The sequence below is a fragment of the Mytilus californianus genome, unplaced genomic scaffold (assembly GCF_021869535.1).
Source record: "Mytilus californianus isolate M0D057914Y unplaced genomic scaffold, xbMytCali1.0.p SCAF_10, whole genome shotgun sequence".
NCBI classification, from domain to species: domain Eukaryota; kingdom Metazoa; phylum Mollusca; class Bivalvia; order Mytilida; family Mytilidae; genus Mytilus; species Mytilus californianus.
Window position 1 is genome coordinate 29,282,748 of NW_026262582.1, and position 25,694 is coordinate 29,308,441.

General features: G+C 31.3%; 2 protein-coding genes across 2 annotated transcripts in view; both read left to right on the forward strand.

Annotated features, from left to right (window-relative positions):
• LOC127717889 (transient receptor potential cation channel subfamily M member 1-like) overlaps window positions 1-25,694 on the forward strand; it is a 156,138-nt gene that overhangs the window by 83,771 nt on the left and 46,673 nt on the right. The gene's annotated exons all lie outside the window — the stretch shown is intronic.
• LOC127717891 (transient receptor potential cation channel subfamily M member 1-like) overlaps window positions 23,078-25,694 on the forward strand; it is a 49,290-nt gene continuing 46,673 nt past the window's right edge. Inside the window, exons 1-3 of the mRNA XM_052223749.1 lie at window positions 23,078-23,129; window positions 25,010-25,178; window positions 25,525-25,637. Coding sequence (XP_052079709.1) covers window positions 25,166-25,178; window positions 25,525-25,637 — 126 coding nt within the window. The 5' untranslated portion in view covers window positions 23,078-23,129; window positions 25,010-25,165. The remainder of the gene's footprint in view (window positions 23,130-25,009; window positions 25,179-25,524; window positions 25,638-25,694) is intronic.

Consider the following 25,694-nt stretch of genomic DNA (forward strand, 5'->3'; position numbering starts at 1 on the left):
AACTCTATTAACACAATGCTATTTCCATTCCGCAAATATTCTTATAATGTCCCAAGACGCAACATTCTTTTATAAATCAGATTCGGAGTAAAATCTCCCGTATTATTGTATATAATTCGTATAATTCGTCCTTATTTTGTCTCTATACGGGGGTTTTCTCATTGGAAAGTATATCGCATCTTCTTTCTTTAAGACATGTCCCAGTCCATCTACAGATTCAATAAACGGAGCACTGTAATTGACCTTATCAGCTTTCAGAGATCGAAATACTCTACTAAACAACCAACAAGTTAGGAACAGTAGGCGAAATGAGCATATGTCCACAGCAAAGCTTAACGACTAAAAATGCATGTGTCTTTTCTAATGGTTGTGCACAAACATGACTGTATAGATGCATCTATCCTCTAAAGGATCATTCCTGTATATAATTTATCGTATGAACCATAGGATGTTTTCCTTTCGTAGATATTTTTCACTGTAACTGATATGCATTTCCGAATAAATTTACAAGAAATGCACCGCCTACGGGTGCGGGTTTTTCTCGCTGTCTTGAAGACCAATTGGTGGCCTTGGGCTGTTGTCTGCTCTTTGGTCGGGTTGTTGTCTCTTTGACACATTTATTGCCCGTTTCCATTTTTCAATGTTATTTTGGTAATTTTTATCTACTCGGTTGTCTTTCCTGTTTATATGTGTTATATTTATCGCATCACGTGAGGCAGTCATCAATTAATTAATCCGTTTACGTTTTGAAAGTGGTGTAGTTGTGCGTTAGTTGTTTCTCATTTTGTTTTTGAAATATCTTCATGCTTGCAATTATTATGCATAATGTATTAGTTATATCTAAATTGTAAGAAATTAGTTAATAATTTAATATAAATAGCAAGCTCACTCATTATAAACAATATTGAAAATCATATGTCATTACAGAAATGAAGAGTACTGCCATAGATACTGACGAATTAGCTATTTTAGAAGACGATGCAGTATATAGACACTTTAGCTCATTAGCTCAGTTAATGAGAAATCAAGATGATTTTTTTTTCATTTTTCAAGTAAACATTGTTAAGTTTTCGTAACCAAATAAGTTGAGATACCACTTAGCATTATATGTGTACAACTGTTTACCTTTGTTTTCAGGTTTGAAGCAAGAAACGAACAGCATACAGATCTAAGCTTGCAAGAACAATTAAAATTGTTGGGTGTTAAAAGTACATAATATACAAACAACACTTATTATAGGTAAACCAAATTAGAAAAAACAGCGTATGACCCTGTAACGTCAACTCTTATGTCACCTATGAAGCCACTATGAACTTTCGAAAGCATGATATTTAATATTTGGGGGGAGGGGGGATGATAAGCTGAGGCGGCACTGAGTTGTCCGTCATTATCAATTCTTTGTTATGATTGTCACTCTCTGTATCATTTCGACTATTCACACATGGGACACCAAACGAATAAGAATATAGATGTGTTTAGAATTTACCTTTATATTTTGTTGATTATTACTTATTACTTTTTTCCAACATATTTTGTATTGTGTGTATTATATAGATATAAGAAGATGTGGTATGAGTGCCAATGAGACAACCCTCCATCCAAGTAAAAATTTATAAAAGTAAACCATTATAGGTAAAAGTACGGTCTTGAACACGGAGCCTTGGCTCACACCGAACAGCAAGCTATAAAGGGCCCCAAAAATTACTAGTGTAAAACCATTTAAACGGGAAAACCAACGGTCTGATCTATATAAAAAACGAGAAACGAAAAACACTTATGAACCACATCAACAAACGACAACTACTGAACATCAGATTCCTCACTTAGGACAGGTGCAAACAATTGCAGCGGGTTTAAACGTTTTAATTGTACCAAACCTTCACCCTTATCTGAATTAATAGTGTAACATCACAACATGGAAAGACACACTATAAAATATCAATTGAAATGGCTTAACTCAATCAAAAGACATATAAACACCAGTGAACATACACTGAACATATAAATTTGATCTATGATACAATGTGAATACAAAATAAATAAACTAAGGGAAGAATAATTAAAGTAACATGTTATACCGCTGTGAAATGTTAAACAATTTAAGAAAAACAATATGCTGGAACAAAAATATCAGCCATTTGCAATTACTTTAAACACAGGTAAATGAAAATAATTGTGATGTTAGATATACGTGTACAGTTCAAATAGAGAAAGGAAATATTTTTACAAAATAATTAATTTTGATGTTCATAGTACGAAGAAGTGAAAACTTATAGTAATACCAAACACTTATTAAAGCTGGTATATAGACCAGATATAACCCTGAATAACATTTAATAACAAAAAAGCATTACAATTAGTATCAACAGGTCAAATAAACAAGAAAGTACGATTTGAGAGTACTCGCAGTTACTGACAGCTAGTTAAAAGCCAAAAACAATTACAAATTATACATGTTATATTGATGTTTTCCCGTAGGACATTAGGATACACACCTACTTTGTCACCTTTTACGAAGTATATAATATTTTTCATTTTACTGACATTGAAGAAAGATATTTTTGGTTTGTTTATTTGTATTTTCATAAATATGTTTATTAAGATATTCGTTTTTTTTTTCTCAACGTTTACCTTATTTTTCATATGTGCAGTGGTTTGCATTTCTTAATTGCCTTCTAGAAAGGTTTGCTGACACTTATATCCATATATAATCAATTACCACTCACCATTTAGAACATCTTCAAGTTGGTTGTTCCTGAAAAAAGAATAACTTGATGAACCCAAGCAGACATTCTACAGACGTTACGGCCTTTAAATTGTGTACACATGAAAAAAACAACATTCTTGTTAATTTTCTATGTTGTGTTTTGTGCACTATTGTTTGTTTTTAAGTCTTTTTTGACATGGATTTGTCAGTTTATTTTCGACTTATGAGTTTGAATGTCCTTTTTGGTATTTTTCGCCTTTCTTTGACATCATCGAATGGAATCGGATATTCAATTATCTAGAATAATATATAATAAGTCGTGATCTAACATATTCTGATAAGTAAGTCAGAGAAATGTGTTGGATCCTCCATCAGATGTATTGTGAAACTAATGCACTTTCGATTTCAGACAATTTTGACTGTTCTGATCAGAAGTTTCTTTTTGTGATCATTGTATTTTGGCAAGAAAACATTATAAAGTGCAGTTTTTTTTTCTGAAATCGTTCAGTGCGTTAATCTTATTTACTGTCAACCAGAAACACCCACAGCTAAATTATATGAACAAGCGATCAGTCATGTAGAAATCAAAGTAAAAACAGATGTTCTACACATTCTTTTTGCGTGCAAATATATATTATAAAAATATAAGGTATATCAGATTCAAAACAAACAAAAGCTTAATTAAGAGCCCTTGAGTTTTTCATATTTGAAAGGCTGATTTATCTAGGCATACAATTTTCGTACTCCTTGTTATAATAATTCTTAGAGTATATACACAAACTATGAAAATAGTATAATGCATTTTAGCTTAAATTTCCCGAAACACTGTAAACCTCACTGCACGGTATTGTTTTGATCATGGTAGATGACAGTTCGGTGACTTGTATTTGTTAATCATTTATTTATTTGATCTTTTTATGAGTAGCTATCGCGTTGCCGAACATGCCATCTTCTTTGTATATAATATGTTGTACTGATATCGAAATGTGTTTACGTATTGTGCAAATAGATAATTTGTTTGATATTTACTTTATTTAGTTCCATTTGATAAATTTAATTTGATGACTGTTTAGAATGGCATTGTGTGTATTGCCACTATAGAGTATATAACATACATTCTTACAAACACTATAATATTTATGTTAATTATCTTGAAGCAAAAACGATATTTAACGTACTTGTGGCTCGAGACTTAATGTTCCACAACTGTCTCAGGTTAGGGTGAAGGTTGGCGCCTGTTAAAACGTTTAAACCCACTGCATTTTTATGCACCTCTTCTAAGTCAGAAGCCTGCTATTCAGTGGTTGTCGTTTGTTGGTGTGGTTCATAAGTGTTTCTCGTTTCTTGTTTTTTATATAGATAGGACCGTTGGTTTTCCTGTTTGAATTGTTTTACACTAGTCATTTTGGGTTCTTCATATATGAGAAACAGGCAATATATGCCTTCGATTCTAAAATTCATTCATTCATTTTTGTATTATTCAAAATTATAGGTCAATATGTGTTCACCAGTCCTTCACCTTTCATTTGATACCTTAATAACTAAAAGACATTCTACATAGTTGAAAATTTTCACCTATGCGTAGGAGCCATTTTGTTGAAAATAGTTACCTTCTCTGTATGCTATTTTTTTACCGATCCTGATTTGATGGTGATACATTTTAAAAAGTTTATCAGAATCATTTTGCTAAGAATTCCCCTCAAACCGATGCCAAGGGCCGTCTTACACTTACAGTGAGATGAAAGTTTCTTTTGCTCCGTGTTGAAGGCCTCACTGTGACTTTGAGATGAAGAACAGCAGTAAAAGCGCTGTTTCTTTGCTTTGGTGTATGTTTTGCTGTGCATGTACTGATTTTGTGTCATTGATGGATACCCCATATGCTTTGTTTTTCTATTGAATTATAAAACAATATGATTATATGTAATACATTTTAGCTATGACGTCTTGTTTGACAGATATTTCAAAGTTATGTACCTAACCAATCGGAATGGAAATACAGGATACATCAGATACATTCTGTTTCATCACTCAAATTACATCTAATAATTACCAATAAGGGTCGGTTGGTGCGAAACTTGCAGAATAAAGGGGTAATAACGGCTTCTCAATATTGTGAACTTTTCATTTCTAGGAAGCAACATTCCAACAACGCTTGCATATTTTAAAAGTGTATATATCTCCCAAATGATACAATATTTTGAAGATTGCGTTTCCTGTCATGATTCCTTGATAGTGGAATGCTGATTACAACATGTGCAAGGAAGCTATTAAACCATTGGCTCCAAGTGGTAAAGTTGAATTTATCCTTTCGAAATTTTAATGACCTATCACGAGTTTGTTGACCGTAGGAAAATAGCTGTGAATGAAGATGGATTCGTTTCAATAGTCGTAAGCACAATGCCGTTCTTTTTTGCTAGAATGTTCTATCGCAGAATAAGACTTATCACCGATCTTGTACTTACATTAGCAACATGAAGGATGCAACATTTAGAGAACGACCTGTTTTCCGTTCCCTATCAACATAGATCAACCTCAGTTTATTGATTTGGAACCCATATTTTTTTCTATGTAAGTTTCATAGACTTCTGTTTGTCTTTTCGTCGTTTTTCATTTTTGTCATAGCGTTTACAGTTTGTCTTCAACTTATGAGTTTGAATATTCCTTTGGTGTTTTCGGCCTCTCGTATAAGCGACCTCATCTCTTTAAGAAGAATACAGTTCGTACTTGATTTTCCGGGTCTGAACACGCAATATTATTCCTGATATGTCAATTAAGTTTGATATAAAATTTGTTTATAGTAACAATGCAGCCTGTGTAGTTAAACAGCGATTGCGATTAAGTAGAATCCAGTCATCTGTTGTCTTTCTCTATAATAAAAACTTGATGTAGTTATATGCTGTTTTCCATCCTTTTGGTTAACAAATTAATTATGTAATTAACAATATAGTTTTCATCTTAAATGTCAGGCTGGATGCCTTTCGCAAATACAGTCTGATATACATAAAATGTATAATATAAATTTAAAATATTTATTTTCTCTCTCTCTCTCCTTATCATGTATATGTACTACTAGGTTCAATTATCAAAATTGTGTTTTCATGATGGTTATCAAACCTTCAATGGGTCCTTAATTGTTATAATACAAATTTTGTTTCGTGTTGCATATCTTCCGTAGAATAAAAAATGAAACCAGACGAGAGCTATTGACGAATATATTAAACAGATAACAGGACTACTACCTATATTCGACCCTACAACAGATCAAGCATCAAGCAACTGACTCATCAGAGAAATAATCATACAAAAACATCAACACTGAACACATTTCCGGATATCCATTCTTATGTAAACGAATATGCCATAAAAAATAACAACTATCAAAGTTGAAGGTACAACATGAGTTATTATCTTGCCCCTAAAATTTAAAATAATATGTTTTAAAATTATTTATAATCTCTAAAGAATATGTTGATTTTATTGCCAAATATGCAGGACAACATATTTTGGAGTTTTCGTCCAGAAATATCATTTGCTAGGTAACTAGAATATTATAGATGTGTTGAACTTCACACAATAGATCTAGAAATGCGCTTTTTACACAGTTTTGGCATGCTATTTTGGTAAATTTACTGCTTATCATAAATTGTAAAAATTTTGAGACACTAACACAAAACAAAATATCAAATTCTACATTAAAAATACTAGTGTCCTATAATACACCACAATACAGTTAAGTTTAGCATTTGGTCATACAACAATAACATTCCAGCATATTGCAAACATACATACTGTAGCGCCCCATTTAATTGGCCGAAATATACAGACACTAACAAATTTGTGTTGGGAGCTTGAATGATGCAGTTGACCACATGGTGGAAAGTACTATGTTTCTATAACGAATAAAATGAAATGAATGCGTGTTTGTGTAATACTGCGCTATCACCAAATTACAAATACATGTAATTAAGGGGATCAAATTGTACCTCAGCGTGGATTGTTTCTTTTAAATTTTTGTTCAGCGAAAATGTTCCTGTAGTGGATAATGAAACTACAATGATAATTACATATTCCATTTATTCTTTCACACTGACGGGTTGCAATTATATCCTTGAGGTTATTGTCTCAAATGTCAGCATAAATCTGATTGGTTTGTCGTACTTAAAACATTCAAAGGATGCATTTCTTATTACTCCACTTCAATGAACCTGATAAAAATAGATCGTTGTGCATTATTCACAAGTTTTTTTTATTTCCTTTAAGAATCAATTGCAATAGTTACCTTGAATAATTTACAGATGTAAGGGTGATTATCTCAAAGACAGAATAACGTGTTCGCATAGAGTGATCTGTCATAACGGTTTAGTACGTTTGGTCCTTTTCAAGATCATATTGCTTTGCAATACTTTTACCTTTCAATATTACGAGCTCATACGGGATTATTTTAAAGATGAGGGTTTTATTACAACATGTTTTTCTCGATTATATATCCATACATAACATAAATGATCATAAATTTTGGTTCCTTTTCATAGTTTTTACTTTTCATCTGTGACTGCCTATCACAAACATACATACATACAAACAAACATCCGCAAATATGGACTAAACACTTGCCTTATTCGAAAAACTTCATTCTACAACACATTGACTGCTGAAAGAATTTCTAGATAAAATCTGTTTAACCCTGTAAATTGCTGTTTCCCTATTTTGTCTCTCGTGTTATATACATTGCATTTTTACCAACCTGTTTATGTACATGTCAGTGTATTAACAAATGTCTCGATCATTTAACCAAGTTCTAAATGAATAAACTATTTTATTCCGTATCAGGATATTTATACAAAAAAAGAAAATATTAATGTTTTAATTGTACATACTTGAAATTAGCGTTGGAATAATCAGTTTCGATAAAAACGTAAGGTAGACGATAAAACGATTCAATCTTGTAGCATTTTAAAGTTTTTTAGAGCAGTCATGTATTGATAAGCATGATAAGTACGCCCAAATCTGGACCAAGCATTCATTGAGCCTTTATCAGATGTGAAACTGTTAAATTGTTCAAAAACTCAAGATCTCGTCAAAATAAGTCGTGTGTCAAATAAATAATCGGAACATTATGATATTTTTGTTCATACATGTACCTGGTGTCACTCAAGTCTAATATAACAAATCTTTTATGACTTTGTACCATTTTTACATTCCAAATGATTAGTAGCATAACATAAAAGTTAAGTTAATAACAAAACATCATACAGCAGGGCATATTTTCTTTTTTTTAATTTGTTTGTGATCAACGTAAATATGGTGCTCTTTAGGAAAAGGAATTTTTCCAGAAAAGTGTCCAACTTTTCTACGAGAATTCACGGATTTTATTTAATTGATGTTTATGTCGCTGTCGAGAGTCTTTCCCTTGAATTCATGATTTCATCTTCGACCAAGAATAAAACAAGGGTGACAGGTGAAAGAAATTTCTTTGAGTGATAGGGAAAGAGGACTTTCTTAGGTCAATTATTAAATACATTGTATGAATTATTTGAACATCAAACCTGTTTTATCCACGATGATCTTAAGACTGTCCATAGTTATTATATAAATAACACTGAGATGAGAAGGTGATATAGCCGATTGTTATTCTGAGAAAATATTGTCAAACATTTGTTTTCGAGGGGTAAAAATCTACCTCTATCACCCTCTCAGCTATGTGTCATTAAATCGTCAAAAATGACTTTATGTTTCTTCTTCTTCTTCTTCTTCTTCTTCTTCTTCTTCTTCTTCTTCTTCTTCTTCTTCTTCTTCTTCTTCTTCTTATTATTATTATTATTATTATTATTATTATTATTATTATTATATGTACACATACTTGTGATATTTTTGTAATAGCACTTTCTAGGGCTAATAAAACAATACTTTCTTCTGAGGTGGATTCGTTTTATTTCTGGACAAACTCAGGTTATAACAAATACTAAATAAAAAATACCCTGCAAAATAAATACAATAGTAAGATTCTGACCGTTTTATCAAATAAATAATCTGGTACATAGGTTTCTATCCATGTAATATGATAAACAAATGTTTTACTATTAGAAATATAAATAAATCTGTTCTGCATGTATTTACAACAATATGCTTATATTATTGAGCGTATCTGACAAAGTTTAGTCCATATGCACTTAACGACTCATATTATATAAACAAGTCTAATATACGAAAAATGACAAAAGCGGTTAACGCAAACTTTAACATAAGCAAATTAACAAAACTAAAAGCAAAAGCTGCATGCTGTATAAATGCCGTAAGCATAAAATAGCAACAAACAAAAATACGAACAATACAAAAATAACACTTAGCTTACCTCGCATGAGGTGCAAAGGCCTCCTGAATTATCTAATTGGAATTAAATCACATCTTCCCAGGATTACTTAAAATATACCTGTATAACAAATAAACAAATTGTAATCCATGTTTTACTGTAATAATCCACCTGTTTACGATATGTACTCTTAGTTAAAATAATCAATCAATACGACATAACTTTTATTACGTTTATATCTTTACCTTTAAAAGTATTTAAAGCATTCGTACCGGAACACTCGAATTCTCGTACAGTGTGTATTAAATTAATTCTTTACCAAATTAGTTAAAAGTACTTTATTTATGAAAATATGAAAATAACATCTCTTAAATCATTTAATCAAACAGATAATACTTTACTGTACTTTATCTATTTTATATCATTTTAAAGTATTCATCTCGCATTCAACATTTACGCATCGGCCTTTCATTCTAAACATTCATTCTAGGTGAAATAATAAATATCTGGACTATTAACATATAATTAGTAATAGAGAAAGATAACTGACCTGTATATAAAATATAGAACACTAAGAAAGAATATTACTCAAACTTAGAATTATATCAAACACATATGTCTATGTCCACCATTATATCAAAAGTGATAACCAGTATTAAGAACAAAAGAAATATAGCGCCAAAACATAATGACTAATAGAAATAAAGAAAGTGTGCGGTTCAATGAACCATGAAAAGAAAGCCTTTGAAGTAAAATACAGTGAAACCAAAGTTACCCAAACCAGTAGAAAACTCGTCTGTCAATAAGTCCAAATGTCAAATAAGCAAATAAAATAAACTATGAAAATAAAAATACTAATCAATTAATTACAATCTGTAATTAATATACTCATACCTTTTAATTAATCAATATAAGTCAGATAATAAACAAAATATAATACCATAAACTAAATATAAAAAATATACACAATTACTGTAAAACCTACAGTCTACCACATTTTGAAAGCGACTTCTTTTGAAGATATGGTTTATTATATTATAAAAATAGGATGGTGTGGTTTGATTTCCAGTTACAACTCTCTACGAAAGAAAAAATGACGTACAAGTCAACAATTATAGGTCACCGTATGGCCTTCAATAAGAAACAAAACCCATACCGCAAAGAGAGCTATAACAGGCCCCGAAAGGACAAATGAAAAACTATTCAAACGAGAAAACTAAGACCCGATATATGTACAAACCAATGAACGAATAACAAATATTGCATACAACAACAACAACAACGACCGACAGCCTCTAAATTACAGGCTCCTGACTTGGGAAAGGCACATACAGAATGTGGCGGGGTTAAACATGTTTGCTGGCACATATCTTGCCCCCTAACCTGGGCCAGTGGTTAACAGTACAACATCAGAACAAACTATAACAAGCAGTTGAAAATAAACTTAACTCATCAGATCTGTGCAAATAGCTAGAAAAAAACTAACAAATACACAAAATACAAAGAACAAATCTGAGAATACTCGCAGTTATTCAATGCTTTTCAACTTCGTACTTTATTTGGCCTTTTTATCTTGTTTGATTCGAGCCTCAATGGTTAGTCTTGTGTAGACGAAACGCCTGTCTTGCGTACAAAATTTCAATCCTGGTATCTATGATGAGTTTATTTACTGACTGCGCTGGTTCAAAGACAATCACAACTAATAAAAAAAATCATGTATCTTAGACTGAAATACCAATTAGTGCACAATCAACACCCAATGGATTTAGTGTAAAGACGTCATTAACATCCAGAGAAAATAATGACCTTGTTCAATGCCAAACTGTAGGCATCGACAGGTTTAAGGACCGTGAATGCAAATATGTGTATAACTATAATCTGTAGTTTGTTTTAATTTACTGATAACGAAATCGATTTGTTTACCCATAAAAACAATATTCAAAGATATGATTACAGTGCTGAATTGGTTACTTTTTAAAATAAGTTGATTTAAAGGATCAATAAATTTACTCGGATCGTGTCGAAATTTACATGCTCGGTTAATAACATCAACGTTAAGAGTAGGAATTTGCTACCCTGTTTGCAATAAGTCTTCTACAGGCGTAGTTAAACTTCCAAACCAATTGTGTGTATCTATGAAAGAATTTAGTAAAGTTTTTATGTAATTTGTGATATCTAAATCCTGACTTTATAATTTACCAGTAATATATAGATTAGTTTTTTACATTTTAGATACAAATAGATGCTTTTAAACAGACTTCCAATGGAGTTTTCAGGGGATTTTTTTCTTGGAAAATTTACTATATTTTGTTCGCCATCAATATTGTCTTTTTAAAAGTTTAACAAAAATACCCAAGACAAAATCAAACGCTATCATTCAACGAAACAAGTGAAAAATAACTGCTATATTTCTTAATTGGTACAGGCATTTTACAAACAAAATAGTGGGTTATACCTGATTTTATAGCTAGCTAAACCACCTACTATATAACGGTTGTTGATAGTACTGTTATATTGACAAAATCAGTCGAGCAACCTAAACAAACATTACAGAGGTGAAAGTATTTTTGCACCATGTAGAAGTCCTCACTGTTACTTTGAGATGAAGAACAGCAACAAAAGCGTCGTTACTTTTCTTTCTGTGTGTTTTTTGCTGTGTTTGCTCTGTTTGTGTGTCATGAGTGGGTATCCAATAGCCTTTGTTTTTCTATTATGATATGTTTATGTGACAATAATTGGGATACAGCAGCCAAAATTGTGGATACATAAATCGCAACAATCATACAAATTAATTTGACAAAGACGCCAACAAAAAAGGTGTAGTAGATGGTAAGTTTGTTTCAAATTTCAATAACGTAAAAAAAAGTTTTTGTTGTTGATGGTACATACAGTAAATAGTACACATTCTCGAAAATTAGGTAAATATATAAACAAGGGTCAACAAAATTGAAAAAAAAGTTGTAAAATCATTTTGTCCGAATCGCACCGCAGGATCCACCATCACAAGGAAAATTCTAAGTTAAACAGTCAAAAACCAGATGGCGGGATATATAAATATCGAGTAACGTCAAAAATCCAATGACCAAAAAACATAACAGCACTTATTTAAAAAGGACGAGTATATGGAGGAAACATTTCAGATAACTGAAATAGTTTAATTCAACCAAACATTTCTTGAAGGTGTCAGGTATAACAATGAGAGTACAAGAGAAAAGGTTGCAATTTGATCCAAATGATGAAGAACAATAGGCGATCTGGATATCCAACCAAATACAGATTATTGTTAACACATGAGAACTATGAAAGTACCTAAAGAGTGACATTGTGATTAGAATATACCATACTGAGTATTGAATCTGTTTTGTTTTGTTTTGTTTTAGGATTCATTATAGTCTAGTGGAAGGAAGCCATCCTCATTGTGTACCAATTAATAAATCGTTTATAGAAGGATATAACTTATTTTCCGTATAACCTTAACTCTATCAAATATAATGAAAACACTTGATACGCTAAAATCGCATAACGAGACTGTCATATTGTTAACAAACTGAGTATATTTCATAATGATTAATTTGCTAAAAGTTTGTTTCATTTTTCTTGAGGTTAATGTATAAAATGGTTAATTGATAAAGCTATTTTTTAAAGAACTGTTGTCTAGAATCGTTTTGATAATTGATTCCTAATCTGAATGTCTAAAATTCTGATCATTGGACTTCAGATTTACTGAATAATATGTTTCTTTTGTGCATTAAACAGTCATGAATATAAATGTCGAAAACGTGTACAAAAACACACGACACTGTACACGTACTAGTGTTTTGGTGTTGTTGTTTTTTTCCCACGTTTATGCAATATCACCCGAGAAATGTGAAGGGAATGACAAATAATTAAGAAACATATGAAATCAGGTTTAACTATGACACTGTTACTCAACGGTATGTATGGACAAAGACATTTGACTGTTTTATAATCAGGTATTGTAAAAAAAAGTACATATATCATACATAAAAGTGTTTTTCATAATACTAATTCTAAGATACAGATGCTAATAATTTGCATTTGTCATTGCACAAAGAAAACATACCTAGATTGCACATTCACTGTGTCTGTCTTCTTAAAATAACGTTCCCAACATGGATGCAAAATGAAATGAGTTGATGGTCTATCTTCTTCATTTATACAAAATGTAATAATTGATTTTGACTTGTATCCTTATTAAATGTCTTCGAATAGGCAATTCTTCAAAAAATAAAAGCTGATTTTAAGAAAAACTGAAAAACGTGTGTTGCCATTTCTATATTATTTATTATTACAAATGTTCATCTATTTTGAAAGAATTCATTCAGTAATATTTCAGAAAATAAAAGGGACAAATGCATTCTTTTTTGTTCTTATTTTATTATTATAATAAAACGAGCCAAAGTTGTATGCAAACGTTTATTAAAATTTGTGACATAGCCCATTAAGGAACAAGGATCACGGAATCTTAATTATGTTCTTCTTGATAATTTATCAGAATTGTGGTTCTTATGTTCGTAAATACATACAATTCATATATTTTTCATAAATGAATTGAATCCACATCTTTCTATCCCTTAGGTCTTATGCATTATACATTTGTCACTACGGCGGTGTTGTTAAAAAAAGATACACAATGATAAAATGAATACACATTCTTGTAGATTAAGACCATTGAACCGGAACTATTGAATTCGATATTTACAAAAACTTGCGTGTGGAAACAGATATTTAAATCTGTATTAACAAGTACAAGGTCTTTAAATATTTCTGAATGCCGCAAATTTGTAGATAGGGCAAATTAACTTTGATTTAAACAGTCTTATATTATTTAAGAACTGTTTAAAAGAGACATTTTTTTTCATTTTTTATTTTAAAAAAAAATATGTAGTATTGTAATTGATTTGAAATTAACCTTAGACACTGAAGAATAATATATTGATGAATCTTTGACGATGATTATGTATGTTTAATATTTGTATGTTCTAATTCGATTGTTCTTTCATCAAATATCTGTTTTGGACTTAAGACGCTTAACGTAGGCTGATCTCTTAAAAGTGAGTACTTTTTATTGTTATTTCAAATGATATGGTAAGTGTGGATAACGGTTTCATATGTTTACTGTATACAATGTATCTAATACCCCATTCAACAAGTTGGATCAATTGTACACCGTACTTTTTATTTGTAGATCTATGCATCTTCTAATACTTCTTTTTTGTTGGGAAGGGGTATCATTTTATTAAGGGGAAACACACTGATACATGTTTTGAAATAATTTGTGTGATTTTATGGGTCAGGTATATATCCATAAATTAATATTAAACATTAGTTGTCACTTTATATGCGATTGTTAAGTCATTGAGCAACTTAAATGCCGAAACATGCACATTTCTTATATCATCAAACATTAGTAATACAATAAAAAAACGTTGTTCAATATTACGATTTTAAATACTTACTGACATATTACCAATACTGCCGATTGTAATTAAATGTTTGAGATGACTTAATCAAATCTGTTAGGGCAGTTTCTGTTTTCCGTTTTCCTGATTGTCACTATCCAACCAAATGTTGTAACCATCTAATATAGCCTGTATAGTAGCACAAACAAAAAATAAGATGATTAACGACATCAATCAAAAACCATATGACCAATGATATAAACAAGTATATAACACTATTGGGCCTCAACCTGGCGCAAAATATATTCCTTATATGTTACAAAAATGAACACAAGTCCACGGCACGACAAAAGTAAATAAAAACATTATAAAAAAGGAAAACAACACTTTATCAAAATTTATGTTATAAGCAGCAAACGAAGAGTAAAAAAGACTGGCGACATCCAACAAAAACAATTAACACCTGACCCTGGATAGGTAAATACAGAAATTTGGCCGCGTTTCAAGCAATAACCAAAGGTTAGATCAACGCCAGTTCTACTTAATAAATAAACCATGTTTCCAGCACTAATATTTTGATCAGAATAGAGAATTGAAATGGGAAATGTTTCAAAGAGACAACAACCAGACACTAGAGCAGAAAACAGCCCACCAATGGTCTTCAATTCAGCGAGAAAATTTCACACTTGGAAGCAGTCTTCAGTTGGTCACTAAAGATAAGCGAAATGGACGTCACACTTAACTCCAAAACATCGAAAAATCAAAATCAATTAAACACACATGACAAAAAAATGGCTAGAGGTTCCTGAATTTGGACAGACGTAAAAATGCAACGAGTTTCAACATATTTTGTGAGAACTCTACCCTCCTCCTATACATCAAGTTAATATGGAATATGGACAAACACACAGCAAAACGCACAGTAAAAATCAGTGTTAAAAAGTCCGAGTCCAATGTAAGAGTAGGCAACAGAAGAACCAAAGCAAAACGACAACGAAAACATAAATTAACAAAGGACTACCAGCAGTTACTGACATGCAGTACACATTGAAAGGATTAAGAGTACAGAATCCAGTCTGAGAATAGCATGACATTGTAGAAAGCCAAAATGAATGTTTCAATAAGATGTTTGACTAAACGTGTATAGCCAAGGATATCAGGCACATTATATTAAGCAAGTTGTGACTCTGCTTCTCAAATTATTAGCTACTTTTTTTTTTCTTTCTTTTTTGTAATCAGTGGTCATTCTGTTGGAAAGTGAAATGTGTATGTTTTAATTGTGTGTTTTGCAGAGTGTTAGTGGTTTATCTATCGATCTTTTTGGTATGTTTGGTGATTTCCGTTATTCCGTTTGATGTATTCTTAAGTCAATGAGAAAGACATGAACGCCACTTTTCATAACATCAAGTAATATGGCATGATTGCAAATGAGCCACCAACCTATTAAACATCAACACATAAAAGGTGTGAACAATTACAGGTCACCGTTAAGCCTCCAACAATGATCAAAAGCAAAACCATTAATGGGCAATAAAATCCCTTATTGCACAAGCAAGAATAACTAAAATGTGTGCATCTTTGATGCAATTGATAAGCTTTCGTGAGTAATTCAAGAAGCCGATACATACTGGGCAGATGGTGTTTTTCAGGTTACATTTTCATTTCTTTTTTAAATTGTGTTTATCATCAGTTTTATTTGCAGTAACAGTTAAAGGTATGAAATAACAGTACACAACTTCAGTATTTCAATTTACAACTTACCCCAAACCTTCAGTATTTCAATTTACAACTTACATTCAAAAACGTAAACATTGTTTGCTTTTTTATCAGCAGGTTAAGTCACAAACGCTTTTTTTAGGTATTTATATATGCATTTAATATTGTTTGCAATTTCAGATGCAAATGAATGGATTTTACCTCCCTCTTTAACTATCGTTCTACTGCTCGCATTTTATACAATTTATACACCATAGTTTAAGTAATTCCTACAAATTTTATGACATGCATTAACTTAAATACGACCACATATGTTTCTGTTATTGGTTTGTATGTACCATTACTCAGGCATGCAAAGATTTCAATTTTCAAATTTGTTTGGATTTATTTTTTTCGTATACATTTCTGATGACGAAATGACAATAAGATCGACTCAACAAGTCTGAGATTTTTAATGCAACGCATGGAATCATATAATCCGATATATTCGAAATGTATCACGTTTATTTGCTTTTGTACAAAACATTTGATTTATTTTGAACTTATCGAATCTAATTTTCAATGTATCGTTAAACTTTCGACGAAAGAAATAATGCTGGTGCAATTGAAAACTTTAATCTAATTCTACTTACAAAACATGCAAAAACAAACATTATTTTATTTTCAGTAACTTCGTTGAGGACGGATGGGGCCTTCGAATATTTTCTCCAAGTTTGTATAGTTTTTTTTTATACATGAACATATCATTATGAAAATGGTTACCACGGTTCCACGTTTCAAAGATAAGTGACGATGATGTATTTTTAACATTTCAAAACTGCAAAACAGTTAAATATATATCCATGTAAATTGCCGATCTAATTACAATTTCAAAGTGTTTTAGTAAAATTTTAAAATGTTAAAGGGTAGATATAAAGTGATTGCACACTTTATATTAACAAAAGGCATATACGTATTACCTAATTATCTGGAACTGTACAAGGCATTTAAAAACTTCCACCGTACATAAAGATTTTTAAAAAAATTGTGTCAACGGCAACAAGGACACACATTTTCTTCACTGGTCTGTTTTTATTTAAATAACAACATCACAATAGCAAGTCTATAATTATTAAAGATTGTATTCAATCGACATACCTGACTTCACAATAGTTTGTTCATTGGGTTTTTGTTAATGCATACACACTGGTTAAAATTTTATCTTTTTTTCAACGATAGATAATTGAGTTAAAATGTGTGTTGAATTTCATTTGATATAAATGTTTTTCACTTTAGAATTTTAAAGTCTTAAATGAGGAGTCTGTTAGTATGTCTAAGTAAATATATTTTAATTTAAATCTTCAAAATGAAAATATATGTGCGGACAACATACATGTAACTTCATATTTTATCAATGATTCCTTGTATTGTAAGTGCCCCCTCCCCTAAATCACTTAATATAATTTTTTGTTTTGTTTTAACCTTAATGTTTGATTTATCATGTAAACATTTTAAAACTTCCAAACTTTTCTAAGGAATAGTACAAAATTAAACTTTAATATCGATTATATCATATTTATCTTACTGGGAATAACTGTATTGTGTATTTCTCTTTAATAAAATGATACATTTATTCATTCAATTTTAATTTTTACTATATAATTATGCCCTGTTGGACAATTTAGTTAGTTAAATGCATATAAGATTTTTAGAAGGCAATGTGCATTTATTTTATTTTTTTTCTTCTATATATTACGCTCTTAAGAGTTATAATACATAAAACCATTCCAGTCATTGTCCTCAATGCGGTTCATTGTTTTGTAGAGAATAGGTAGCAAAAAGGTGCAATTACCTGTACAAAAGAATACAAATTAGGAATGAAGAAGGATGATCAAACACTTCAAAACGAAAGTATGAGGATTGAAAGGGAGCACGTCATTCCTAAAAGTAGATTTAAATAAACAACAAATAAAATTCTTACATCAGAAAATCTGTTTTATATTTAATTTTCCAAATTTCTTATTGAATATTTGAAATAAGTTGGTAGCCAAAACTCAGTTATCTAAATCATATTTAATAACTTCTTGTATATTTGTCGATCTCAAATCCAATCAACTTAAAAATAAATCAAGTGTGATATAATGTTTTACTGTTGAACCGCTTTAGGCAATATCAATTCCCGCTTTTAATCTCGGTAAGAGGAAAAACAATTGGTGCATACAGTGCAAATCATTACACGAAAGAAGCTTAATTCTATAATAATTCAAAAATATACTAGCATACGAGTATACAAGCAAACAAATAATAACCAAAACCAGTGAATAAGCTTAGGGTTTCTCACCAGGTGTAACCTAAACAGGTATCGCTTCCCATCATACGGAGAATAAACATATTTTAGAATTTTGTCTTACTAGTGACTGACAAATTCCAGACTGCTATGCTTTCTTATCACAAGTTTATTTATACATGTCTGAGTACAGACACATATTTCTTATAATGACTAATTTTGAAATGTAAAAGCCAATCACCGAATTTTGCTTTGCCTTTTAACATGTTTAAATCCATCTTTCAAGTTGACAACTGATTTGTATAGTTTGTTCTTATGTTGTACTGTGACACCACTGTCCCATGTCAGGGGAGTGTTGGCGCCTTGAAACGAGTTTAACTCCGCCACATTTTGTATCTGCCTGTCCTAAGTTATGCAGGAGCCTATAATTCAGTGGTTGTCGTTTATTGCTGTATAACATATTTGCTTTTCGTTCATTATTTTGCTCATAGAATAGGCCGTGTAGTTTTCTCGTTTGCCTTGTTTTACATTTGTCATTTCGGGGCCTTTCATAGCTGACTATGCGGTATGGGCTTTGCTCATTGTTGAAGGCCGTACAGTGATCTACAGTTGTTAATTTCTGTGTCATTTGGTCTCTTGTGGAGAGTTGTCTCATTGGCAATCATACCACATCTTCTTTTTTATATTTACCACAGATATAAAAAAAAAATGTACACACGGTAACTCGCACAAATCTAGATTACATGTTTAGGGAAACTGTTGGGAAAACATAAGAACTATTTATCATTTTATCTTTTTTGCATTCCTGTTCGACAATTTGATCGTTACACCGGGTTTAACAGTCCACCAAATAGAAATTTCGACCAAGTGATAGTAATATCAGTTTTACTGCACACAATGCGAATTTCGTCATGAATGTCTCTTCAATTGTGCTATAATGTTCAAATGTTTATTAAATAAGGAAGAGCTAATGAACCAAAAATGTATAGCCATATCATGGCAAGGAATTAGAGATATGCAGGAAGGAGGTATACTCTTTAACTAAGAATAATTTCCAAAATATTATAACAACAAATTTTAAAAACACAATATCCGTATTTTCAGGTAAGTACCGACGTACTGGCTACTGGGCTGGTGATACTCTTGAGACCTAACAGTTCACTACAAGAGGTAGCAACCTATTGGTAGTAATAACATTATCGGTGCCAGTTTTAACTGCTCATTTCCGAAATCCGGAAAACTTGTATAATATTAAACACATACCGACTAACAGTTTAAATATGTGCATTGTATCATATATAAAATTTATTTGTTCAGTGTATGTTCACTGGTGTTAAGATGTCTTTTGATTGAGTTAAGCCATTTCAATTGATATTTTATAGTGTATCTTTCTATGTTGTGATGTTACACTATTGTTTCAGATAAGGGTGAAGGTTTGGTACCATTAAAACGTTTAAACCCGCTGCAATTGCTTGCACCTGTCCTCAGGAATCTGATGTTCAGTGGTTGTCGTTTGTTGATGTGGTTCATAAGTGTTTCTCGTTTCTTGTTTTTTATATAGATTAGACCGTTGGTTTTCTCGTTTGAATGGTTTTACACAAGTAATTTTTGGAGCCCTTTATAGCTTGCTGTTCGGTGTGAGCCAAAGCTCCGTGTTGAAGACCGTACTTTGACCTATAATGGTTTACTTTTATAAATTTTGACTTGGATGGAGAGTTGTCTCATTGGCACTCATACCACATCTTATATCTATATAAAGATATAATACATGATGCTTTTAAAGGTTGCACTTCTGTTAATATAGACAATGCAATTTCCCATAGGAACTCCCTTTACGGCTAAAACTGTGCCACTTTTACTATGAAGTTACGTAAATATCCTAGAATGGAAAGTTGATAAGCACTTATATTTTATTCAAAAGTCAAAACATAGGGCTGTGCGGCATATTTTCAACATTTATATGCTCAGAACTTCAAAACTTATACTAAAGTTCTGTACTACGCTCCCCTCACTATGGGTCTTCTTTAGAATTAAATTTTCGCCGCTACTATGTGTATTTATACTGGTAACATTCCCAAGTTATGTCTCTATGAGATGAAACATATAGATTATATCTGCGAACCAGTACGTAAACAAAACAAAATATCTATGAATATTATATATCTCCCCAAAAGAGGCGTGGTTTGTGAAACAACTGTATTTACAAAGTGCAACCTAAATGTTGATGAATTGAACGGTATTTTCAGAATATCTGTAATTGAAATTGAAGAATGACATCAGTGGCTGCCCGTTCTACCTCCTATGGAACAGAAACGCCTCTCCCTGGACAAATTTGGGAAAACGGACGTATGAAGGAATGTCAAGAGGATGTCAAAAAGAAAGGAGAGGTAAGATTTAAGAATGATAATTTGCATCCTATTTGAAACTTTATGAACGAATAGAGAGTAACTTAATATATATGGCATCCTCTTCAAATGAACTTTGGTGGATAGTTGTCTCATTGGCAATCATACCACATCTCCTTTTTTATTAGTGTAGCATTACTCCGTGGAAATGGTGTGATAGTTTACAAGTGAAGTTAACAATCTGTATTTACAATCAGTAAAGCCTGCGAATAAGTAGAATTAAACAACATTTGCTTCTTCATATCGCATAAAACAAATAGAACGTAGCTTTGCATGTATGAAAACAATATTTGACACAGTCTAGATATGCAACCAAAAAGTTAAAGGTAACAATTATCATTTCAATGAAACAGTTTTGGTTGTTTTCTTTTTCAGTGAGTATTAAACAACCCTAATACGTGAGTTAAATTATAATTATATTGGAGATTTAAATAGAACGACAGAGACTAGGAGCAATGAACTCTGGCTCTATATACACATCATAGTGTTCAGTCAATAGAACTGATGGTGCGAACGTCTATATGAGATCATTGTAGTTTTAAGATAAGACATTTTTATTTTACGAAGTCATTCTTTAATGTTTTTTTTCCTAATATTAAATACTATATGTACACATCATAGTGTTCAGTCAATAGAACTGATGGTGCAAACGTTTATATGACATCCTTTGTTTGGTTTTTTTTTTAGCTACCACACTTTTAAATTACAAAGTCATTCATCAATGTTTGTTTTCTAATATTAGATACTTATTGTTGTGATTTTTACAATACATTGTTTTATCCACTTTATGGTATAAAAGGTAGAACTAGCAAGATCTCTACGAACACTACATCGTGATCTTTACTCTTCTGGGTCAAGAACACTGCCAGCGGTTATTTGCCATAAAATATGAATGTTTTTATAGTTAACGGAATTGTTGTTAATGGTATTTGTTACGTCATTGAAAGTATGACTTTTGACGTCACTCGGTATTTGTGCATCTAGCAATCGGATTGTTGGCCTCAAACGTTCCTGTTGCATGCCAGTTTAGATATGAGGATATGACGTACGACTTTTTCGCACTGTTGGTTACATTTTGTTAACCCTTGTTTTTATATTTCACTTAAAGAAGGTGAGGTTTACTGATTTGTGTCAGATTTTCGGACTACTTAGTTTTTTTCCTTGAATACAGGGTAAAATATTTTGCCCAATAACACCCATTTTCTTTTCATTTAAAACTTCATTAGCTCATATAAGGTCATTTACCAACATTTAAGCAGATTCTAGATTTTATTCTTTTGATTTGAGACTCAAATAGTACCAATGCAAATATAAGGTAAAAGTCAGAGTCAGCCGTTTCCCGCCATTTTTTAAAAATCAAATATCTCGAAAAGGAGCTCCATAACCTTTCAATATTTTAAGCTTATTTTGTTCCTTGACTAATGCTTTTCCGACTTATCGTATTTTAATTCTAGATTTTTCAAATTTCACCTAAGTACATCCTTAATTGATCATTCTCGAGAAAGTCTATAAAAGTACGGTATAATGTTTTTATAAACTAATTTCACCACCAACAACAAAAACTGTTTTTGCTGGTCTCTTTGTTAGATTTACTATCAACTACAATAAGTTTTTTGCTGGCGTCTCTGTCAGATTTGTTTGTGTGTTTGTTTGAATTTTTTTTATCAGTTGTGTTGTCTGTCCATGTTGTCAGTGGTGTTTGTTTGCACATGCATTTTTATTATGCTGGATCAAAATTATTTTCATATTAACCTAGTATATCCGTTTTGATTGTGCACCTGATAGTGTCAATATAGTGGAACAACAAACAAACGTCATTAGTCGGAAGTTTGGCTACCTAAAAAACCAGGTCACTCTATCATTTCCTTTGAAAATGCCTGTGTCAAGTCAGGAATATGCCAGTTGTTTTCAATTTGTTTTGTTTGTTAATCTAGTATAGTCTAATTTTTGATTTCGTCAGGTTTTATGGATCTCCGCCTTTTTAATTTACCTTGGAGTTCGGTATTTTTGTTAATACATTTGTTTACATGTATTCACAACTTTTCTAGAATCCCTAAGATTAAGAATTTGACATACGGTATGTTCTTTGTGGTATTGTTGACAACCCCATATTGTATTTATTTGCTTAATGTAAATCTTTTGTTTCGTTCAACTTGGTTCGAACGTTTTAAGAATATATGCTTGTATTTTCTACATGTAAGCATGCATGTCATAGGTATTACGATAATTGTTTTCTTGTTTTAGGAAAACAAGTGAGGACGAATCCGGTTACAGTTTACAGAACAGATCGAATTGTCCACTCGTATGTATCTAGATATAAAACAAATGATTATGACTCATCAATATGGGATGAATCATAGCAATACACCAACCTTATCAGTAGAATTGTGGCTTATGGGCAAAATATATCATCATAAAAAAGTGTACCAAAACCAAGCAGTCATCGGGTGAAAAAAATAGAAGAGCTTATATATAATGTAGAATCTTTTATCATATTAGAGAAGGCATCGATTATACTTTCTATTCTTGTCAACTAAAATCATTGTTCAAACAAACTTCACATGAGTGTCATCATATCTGACATGTGCAATCAAATAGGAGTGGTAACATATAGATTCATCAAAGGATTCGACGGAAATAAATGATTATATATAGTCACATCACCAGATTCTTAATAATAAGTTAACCGTTCGAAATATGAGCAGCTTATTTAAGTCATTTCTCAGACTATTCCATTCCTAAAGACACGAACGATGTGATTATGTTTCACAGAACCAAACCGCGACATATGAAGAAACGGTATCTATCAAAAGTACAATTTGATAGTTTTGTGATATATATTGATCAGAATTAACTTCCATGAAGAACCTTAACTCTTCGAAATGCATTCATCTATTGAGGTTCATATATGTTTCTAAAAGATGTTTTACTTTATGTTCTAATTCAAAATACGATATTTTCCTGATTAGAAGGCTAAATAATTGTATATACAATACCAGTGAAAACTAGTGAATAGTAGATAAATAAATTTTGAGTGAATCTTTGTAAATATTTGTTTGGTCTTCCTATCTTTCTTTGTCTCTTTTTTTTTTTTTTTTTCTTTCTTTCTTTTTTTTCTTTCTTTCTTTTTTTATTTCTATATAATGTATGTATCTATCTAGCTATCAGTCTATTTTCAATTGTAAAATCTGAAAGAAATGTTTGCTCATTCTGTGTTCTAATCAGATTTGTGACTCATAACAATCACGTTGGACCAAAATAATTGTTTGTTGTGCACAAAACAAATGTAGAAAGTATAACTGTTTGCAAATTTAAGAAACTGAATAGGAAAAATGAAAGTTGATTGGTTGAACATGCCTATCATGAGAATGTGAAATCAACTACTGATTCAAGCAATATGTTTCCATTGCATGTCAGGTTTTATTTCGCGGTTTTAATTTAATAATTAAAACATTTGGCAGGTATTCAGATATGTTTCGAAAAAGAAACAACACTTAATATCCCAAATTTTGAACTCATTAATCAATTAGAAATATGCAAACCCTTATGTGAATGGCTGATGTTAACAGAAATTTCTCTAAACAATGAAAGCAATAGGAAAGTTTTTCAATAGAGGTTCGACTGGGATAATGGGCAGGCTGGACATTTAGAATGCCATTGAAAAATTAAGGCATATTGGATAGGAAAAGAAATTAAGCTTGTCAACAGGCCATTTAAGGACCCCTCAAAGAGTTGTTGCAGGACTTCTTAACGTGCAGAGATCGTAGCATGCTATAATGGACGAACAGTTGTTCGTTCGAAACCTAACAGAATTGAAAAATAGATAATATCTTGGAGAAGAACACAGTTTATAGCATAGATTACTGTATCTTGGAGAAGAACACAATTTATAGCATAGATTACCGTATCTTGGAGAAGAAAACAATTTATAGCATAAATTACCATTTCTTGGAGAAGAACACAATTTATAGCATTGAATACCGTATTATTAGACGATTTTTTGTATCTCAAGAACTAAGTAAAATAGTATCTCTTAATGCGATACACACACACATCGTATTGGTTGACAGTCATTGCTAGCCTCAAATAGAACGTGAAGTTAAAGCTTTATTTTGACAAATGGATAGTGTTAGTAATTATAGTCAGTTTTATAAGATAGAAAATAATTTTCTTTTTTTTTAGTGTGATCGATTGCTCAAGGTAACGAAAACCAAACAGCCATTGGAAAACTGGGAAAAAGAAAAACCAGTTGCAGTTCTGTCTATCATAGGAGAGGCTAAAAAGTATCTGCCTAATGAGACGATTAAAACTCAACTTAAAAGTGGTCTGCTTGAATTAATGAATACAACATGTAAGCAAACATTTTGTATTATTCATTTTCTTTCTTTGACTGTGTATATAATATGTCACTTCAAATCTCAATTCGATTCACTCATTCATTTGAGAAACAAAAATAAACTCTGTTCATACACTTGAGAAAATGAGTATGGCGTGCTGTATTTAGTTTGAATTAAAAAAAAAACAGTGCTTTTATTGTGTTAGTTTACAAATCAAACGCAAGACTATATTGAACGAATTTATATATATGGGATTAATCGTGTGATTTTCTTTTCAACACTTACGGTCTTAATTAACATAAAAATAACTATATAATTATTTCAGTACTATTATAATCATCATTATTTGGTTTCTTTCAGATATATGGATAATAACTGAAGGACAAGATACCTGCATTGGGCAGATTGTTGAAGAAGTGATTCGAGAAAACACAGACAAAAGTCAATCCTGTTGTTTCCATAAGGATGATATTGTAAGGGACATTTGAAAGACACTAAAGATTTAGTTATATTTTTCAATACACACTAGA